This window comes from Austrofundulus limnaeus, unplaced genomic scaffold, assembly GCF_001266775.1.
Source record: "Austrofundulus limnaeus strain Quisiro unplaced genomic scaffold, Austrofundulus_limnaeus-1.0 Scaffold196, whole genome shotgun sequence".
In the NCBI taxonomy this organism is placed as follows: domain Eukaryota; kingdom Metazoa; phylum Chordata; class Actinopteri; order Cyprinodontiformes; family Rivulidae; genus Austrofundulus; species Austrofundulus limnaeus.
In genome coordinates, this window is record NW_013952598.1 from 589,113 (window position 1) to 596,064 (window position 6,952).

Sequence of the window (6,952 nt, forward strand, 5' to 3'; positions counted from 1 at the left end):
CAAAGAACTATGATTGTTTAGATCACAGCACTATATTTAAAAATGTGTTCTGCTTCTCTCWAAGGAGGAAAATAAAAAAAAATCATCTATCCATCCATTATTTTCTGCTTGTTCCTGAGTGGGGAAAAAACGTGTAAAAACAACTTTGTTCTGTTGAATTCTGCAGCYACAGCACACATTTGAATTCATTCTCTGCAGTGAATTTGTTTTGCCAGCGGCTGACTGGATATTCAGAGGTTGGTTTTCGGTCTCTATGACAACCAGCTGTCTGTAATTAGTAAATCAAGCCGGGGTGAGGTTTTAAGCAGTCCGTGTGGCTGCAGAGGAACTCAGTAGTGGAAAGCAGCTCAGTGGATTGTGCCGTCATGGGGCGCACGGTGACAGTGCAGAAATCTGTGTACCTCTGGTGCTTTCTGAGGTATTTTAATTTTGGAGATTTTATTTGRTTTAAAAAATTGTCAAAAAAAATAATGAATGTGCTGGATTGCCTAAAGGATTTTCCCTGTTTTTTTTACAGCATCACTGTGTTCCACTCTGTGTCAGCTGGAGGTGCTTATTGTGCTAAAACAGCAAGAGGTATGTGTGTTGTACATGAACTACAAATGTTTTTATTTCATTTTTTACATGACCAGTTAGAGTATTTTATTTTTTGGTATTTTATACCAGAACACCGCTAGCAGACTGTAAAATGTGTTTGTGTTGTAGCTCGGGCAGCTGCTTTGGGTCTGGAGTATCCAGGAGTCCATGGAGCCCCTGATCTCTCTGCACCAGTTCACCATCATCCTACAACTTTCAGTTATGCTCCATTTGCTGATCCCAACATGGACTTTCGTGTCTACGATCAGCCAAGAGAAAGCCCCTTGGACATAATGTATAAACAAGTGGATCCAAGGAGCTTCCTGCAGGGCCACGGCACATCAGTTCCACGCAGCTATAACAGCTTTCCTAGAGAATTGTTGGATCGAGCCCCCGAGTCCAGTTTTGAAGAGGTCAAGCATGTTGCCCCCAGCCTGTTTGGCGCCATGACTCTGAATCCCAGAAGTCACATGAATTCACCTCCATTTGTCTACACTAAGCATGACCTTGTGGTTGACGAGTCTGCCCCAAATAGACATGGCGTGCCTTCCAGTGGACTTGCCCCACCCCAAAGCCGGGATCACCCTGCTGATGAAAGTAGTCCGGCCAGGAACACCCAGGGCAGACGAGTCCCATTGTTTCATTCGTCTCGTCTTTCGTCAAAAGGTGGAGCGAAGCTTGGAGCTCCCAGGTACGGTCGTTGGAAGATGATTCAGTTTCCTCGTCAACCTCATTTGCAGCTGCCCAATGTGCTTAATTCCAAACCGTTTTTTACAGGAAAAACTATTCTGAACTCTGTAAGGAAAACGAGGCCAGACTTTAAAATTATGTGAACGGGTGCTTGACTCTGCACAGCTGCCTTGTTAGTGTCCTCGTGACAAAAGTTAACAGGAAAGCCATTTGCATGGAGGGGGGGAGAGAGTCTCTTTTCAGAATTGTGCAGTTTTTGTGGGGTGGCTTTTCAGATGAATGTAAAACCTCTGAACAAGTTCATGTATTGTTGCTACCTCACCTGTAACTGCAAAGTGAGCCATGTTCTCTCTTTTTTTTTTATAAAAATAAAATAAAACTACTTCAATTCCAAATGCTTCTTGGTTTCTATTTGATGTATTTCCCCTCTCTCCTTTTTCATAAATGAAACGCTAAGGTCTGTGTTACTAGAGTGCCATCTGTTGGTCCTAAAGGGTAGAAAACATTTTTGGCTCACTATTTTACACAGGTGTTCAACAGAAGGTCAGCCTTGAACAGATCTCTTGGCCTGTTTTACAATCTGTTTCTGAGAACTAGTGCTAATTTCTACAAAAAGCTGTAGTGTTTAAGGGGTGGCATGTAGCTCTAGTTGTGACAAATCTAAAGGTCATCTGTATTTTTCCTTAAACGCTGTTTAAAGCTTAAAATTGAACTAATGCAAATCTGCTTTCATGCCAGAGTCTTAAACACAGACCTCCAAACGTTAAGACATCCAATGATTACTTTGAGAGTTCATTTGTTTAGTGGTTCCTGAGACTTGGAACACAGACACGAGCAAATTAGTGTTCACCTTTCTGCAGTGGGCAATAAAGAACAAGATAAATATTAAAACCTTCACATTGGGGGTGAGGAGTTTCAAGTGTCTTGGCGTGAAATTGACAGAAGGATCAGTGTGTCTTCTGCAGGATTGAGAACTCTACTGAGTGAGCTGAGCTGTAACGGCAGAGCTCTGTTTACTGATCAGTCTACGTTCTGGGCATGAACTTTTGAGTCGTGACCAAAAGAACAAGATGGCGGATACAAGCGGTCAAAATGAGTTTTCTACGCAGGGTGGCTTGACTCTCCCTTAGAGACAGGGTGAGAAGTTCAGTTATCCGGGAGASCCGCTGCTCCTCYACATCGAGAGGAGATAAGATGTTAAGATGGTTCATTTAGGATGCTTCCTGGACGCTTTCCCAGGGAGGTGCTTCAGGYCATGTCAGACTGGGAAGAGACCCAGGACACGCTAGTGAGACRTAGTCTCTGGCGCACCTTGGAATGATCCCAGAAGAGGTGGGTGGGAAAGAGAAATATGGGCCTGAAGCTGCCGCCCCCGTGACCCTGCTCAGAACAAGYGGATAATACTGGATGGATATTAAATTGTGTCTGCTTTTGCCTACTAAGTTTGTGTGTTTTGTGTGTGTGAAGGCAGGTGTGTAAGGTCATCCAGTGATCGACCCCCATAAATCAATCAGTTTGGGGCGGGCAGCGAGCAAGTTGCTTATGAGCAATGGTTTGGAACAGGACTGAGGAAAATGAGTGGCAGAACAAAGTAAAGCAATCAGCTGCGTGTGCGGAGCAGGAAGGAAGGCAGTGGAGCAGCCATACATCATGTCGAACAACAGGACTTCACTCAGCACAGACAAGAAGTCGTGTTCGGCCTCATTTAAAACTGAATAAATCTTGTATGAAATATTTGCTCGTGAGCTTGCAACAAATTGAAAAAAAAAATCTCTTGTTACAATTTTTATTCTGCATTTGTGTTGTGAGACACCATGTGACCTTATATTTATTGAATAAGTATTTGTATGGATTAAAAAAGAGGGTAAAAGGAAAACTGGTGGAGAACAAAGTGGGCCAAAGCAAGCAGCTTCCACTCAAAATGTTTCATTCATGTTGAAATGGCTCTTAGATACCTCTGTTTTTAGTAGAGACACCTTCTGAGTTTAACTGAAGTTCAGGCTTTTTTCACTGATGAACACTGAAGATGTTTAGAAAAAACAAACAATTTTTGCCTGGACTATTTAGAATTTCTTTTCACACACAGGAGATTACCTGCAGAAGAGTCACTCGTGATCTGCCTACAATGTCCAGTAGATCAGGGGTTCTTAACCTTTTTGACCTCRGGGCCCAATTTGTTGAACATAAAGTGGCACGAGGCCCAGTCAGACATTACCAATGTACGGATCAAAATGATAATTATTCTAAATCTTGGTTTAATGTGTATTGTATTTGCATTAAAACTAAATTAAATACACTTACAGTATAAAAGTAAAACTCATTTCAAATAATCACAAGACATAATTTTGACAAACATTATTTTATATTGTAACCTGCCCATGACAATTATTTGTCAACAGACCACTCATATCTTGGTGAAGTGCAAATTAAAATATAGCCGAATCTGCATCATGTTTTGAACTTTTAAAATCAGTATTTTAAAAACACGGTAAAACCAGAAGCTGCACTTCATTTTAGTGACAAACTTTGACATTTTTGATGGGTTGCCTTCATTTTTACCTTTCTACTTTTCATTTACAACAGGTTTCTATGGCTGGGTCCAAAACGGCAGGACGGGTCCTCCGAAGGTCGAATTCGTCGGCCGCATTTGTCACAGCGCCGCGACGAAGGACGTCCAAAACCGAAGACTCCTCCGATGCGTCCGACAAATACGTCCTTCTTTTGGCCCGAATCGAAGGACAGGTCCGATGGATCCTTCCCGGCCCAGCATATCCCATAATGCATTGCGGCCCGACCTGAGATTTTTTTATGCTAGTAATGGCAGATGAAGAGAGAGAAAAGAATATGTTTTAAATAAAAATATGGTGATATAAAAAATTTTTTAAAATTAGCGGTTGTAATTCTAATACTTTTATCATTTGCATGGACATGTTTTTAAATATTATTTTCTCGTCATAAAAAATGCGAAATAAACATGAACCTACAGCGGGTCAATTAGTTCTTCAAATGATACTTTTAAGTTAATTTTATAGTTTTGTGATATTAATAATGCTAATGTATTGATATTTTTCTAGTTTTGATTTAAGTTTGCTTGTTTAGCGTCATCACAGTTGCTGGGTGACATGACGTACGCCGGGGTAAGGAGGGGAGGCTAGACCGTCCAAATTCACAGCCTCTTTTTTTCAGGTCYTCCCTGCTACCAAGGACCCGGCCCGCCGAGACTGGGGAGTCTGGGTCCTCCGGAGGACCCGGCCTGTCGTTTTGGACACAGCCCATTCTTGGCAGGTTCCTAAGGTTCTTCTTTTACATATTAAAAAAGTTGTTAAACATCAGAGTGGTGCACTACCACTACTAGTGGTGCGAAAGTGTATTGCACCCTGTTCAAAATCAATGCGGTCCCGCGGCCCTCTGCGGCCCCAAGTTAAAAACTGTTATTCTTTTGAGGCCCTCAAGGTGGCGCTCGCGGCCCAGCCCATGGGTTAAGAATATCTGCAGTAGATTATGTAAAATGGACACTGAGCTCAGTTTGTTTTAATGCAATGCAACAAGAAGTGTGGCTAAGTGTTTCTTGTGGCTGTATTTATTTATTAACTTATTTGTTTATTTTTATTTATTTTGCTGAAATACATGTATCTGATGAATGATGTAAAGGAGCCAGTAGAAAGCAACATACAGATCAGCAGATAAGGATACAGATGTCTTACCCAGGACAAATGTTGCCAAGAGGTCGAGAGATTACTTTAACATGTCACCCCTACAAAACGTTTTGGAAATAAATTCAGGATGGCACTAAAGATCTGACAATGACTGCAATAAGGCAAACAATTAAAAAAACATCATGCTTTAGAGATATTTCTGTTGTAGGTTTCAAAGGAGACATCGTGCTTTCAAATCCTTCTTTTTCACATTTAAATCATTCAGCTGGGGCTTGCATTTTTGAGGTGGAACTGCAACGTTTGCCCTGACTTCCTCCTAATTTTAACATAACAGCCCCCATTTCACCGTTTTTCTGAGATGTGTCTCAGATCAAGTCGTTTTAGCGCTGGATCTGTAAATGCGAATGAGGTGCTTCACGCCCCACCCCCCTCCAGCTTCCAGACCGGTCCACTGCATACATGTCACCCCCTTTAGATGTTTGCCTATAAGCCTCAAAAGTGCGCAACTAAAATAGCTGAGTTCCTTTAAAATCAAATGCTATCAGAGTAGTTTTACAAAATATTTACAGGTGTTTATGTGAACCGACTGAATCATTTTTTTCTCACACTTCAGTTTTTTTTTTTTCCAAATGGCGTTAACGGTTCTGAAACTGTTCCTCACTGACACCACCACACTTCTTTGTGCAGGAGGTTTTGTTTGCTAGCCAGACTTACCTAGCTCTGGGAGTGAGAGGACCCTTTATCACGTCGGAGCAAAATATGGAAACACAGGTACTTCATTCATCTGCAGTGTCCTGAATAATGGCTGCTATTGTGTGTTTTGAAAGTAGCAAATGAGATGAACTTCTAGCTGCGTGTTGGCAGCAGCCCTCGGCGCATTAAGTAAAGACTAGCAGCAATAATAAATATCACAGCAGACCACACAAAACTAAGCCACACAAGCAGGAGCAGCCTTTTGGCTGCATTTGTTGTTTATTTTTTATCTTTAAATAAAAAAAAGGTGTGGAACTTTTAAGCTTCTTGTTTTTGTGTGTGTGCTTTGACAAAGATTGTTTTGCATATTTAGTCTTCCACTCTAAAAGGCAGAGTATATCCACCACTTTTCCAGAACATTTAAAATTTCTTGAAAGAATATCTTCTGTCACCTTTCACACCAGAGTTTTAGCTTGAGATTTAAAGGAGACATGTCATGTTTTTAAATCTTTATTTTTCACATTTAAATCATTTAGTTGGGGTCTATATAAAGTGGAACTGGAACACTGTGGTTTGAATTCACCATTAATGTAACTCCACAAGCCCATGTCTCCCCCTTTTCTGAAGAGTGACTCAGATTTACTCGTTTCGACACTGTCTCTTTAAATCCAAATGAGGTGCTTCACACCCCACCCCACTCCAGCTTCCAGACAACTCCATTGTACCTTGATAGAGGGGTTTATGACTATATAGAAGAAACTTTTTATTTGCAAATTAATTAAAAGATGTCAACATCTTGAAGACTTGTTCATCCAGCCTTACATGTTGGAGCCAGAGTCTGACCCAGAGCCAGAGGAGAATGAAGATAGCCAAATTGTTGGTGAGTCCAGATCTTATTTGGCAAATACTAGTTCCGAAAAATACAGTAAACTGAACGGGTTGAAAAATGACTCAAACAGAATATAAAGGTACGAACCCAACACCAGGAGAAACTAAATTTCTGCACTCCTATAACTTCAAGTACACAACAAAGTGCATTTAACGGCTAAAAAATGGATTTTCACATGATATTTCCCCTTTAAGATCATCTTATGTTGTGAAATGACAGCTAAATCCATTTTGGTTGTTGAAAATAATGTGCACAATCTCATGCAATAAAAATGGTACATTAAAATCCATCCAGTGGCCAATGAAATATTTTGGTAACACACACACACACACACACACACACACACACACACACACACACGCACGCACGCACGCACGCACGCACACACACACACACACACACACACACACACACACACACACGCAAAAACATTATTGTTCGCCTTCTG

At 41.1% G+C, this 6,952-nt stretch overlaps 2 protein-coding genes across 2 annotated transcripts in view; both read left to right on the forward strand.

Moving 5' to 3' along the window:
• Nucleotides 1-333: 333 nt before the first annotated feature.
• LOC106524679 (uncharacterized) lies at nucleotides 334-1,661 on the forward strand. Its single transcript, XM_014018580.1, has 3 exons — nucleotides 334-418; nucleotides 518-576; nucleotides 706-1,661. The coding sequence occupies exons 1-3, from the start codon at nucleotides 366-368 to the stop codon at nucleotides 1,407-1,409; spliced, it is 816 nt and encodes a 271-aa protein (XP_013874034.1). The 5' UTR covers nucleotides 334-365; the 3' UTR covers nucleotides 1,410-1,661.
• A 4,815-nt stretch (nucleotides 1,662-6,476) lies between these two features.
• LOC106524680 (colony stimulating factor 3 receptor) overlaps nucleotides 6,477-6,952 on the forward strand; it is a 22,630-nt gene continuing 22,154 nt past the window's right edge. Inside the window, exon 1 of the mRNA XM_014018582.1 lies at nucleotides 6,477-6,495. The gene's annotated coding sequence lies outside the window, so the exon portion shown is untranslated. The remainder of the gene's footprint in view (nucleotides 6,496-6,952) is intronic.

Excerpts from the sequence above, each read along its gene's own strand:
- LOC106524679 (XM_014018580.1), top strand. The coding sequence starts at position 366 with ATGGGGCGCACGGTGACAGTGCAGAAATCTGTGTACCTCTGGTGCTTT. Across the intron at positions 419-517 it reads TACCTCTGGTGCTTTCTGAG|CATCACTGTGTTCCACTCTG; the intron begins GTATTTTAATTT and ends TTTTTTTTACAG. Across the intron at positions 577-705 it reads TTGTGCTAAAACAGCAAGAG|CTCGGGCAGCTGCTTTGGGT; the intron begins GTATGTGTGTTG and ends TTTGTGTTGTAG.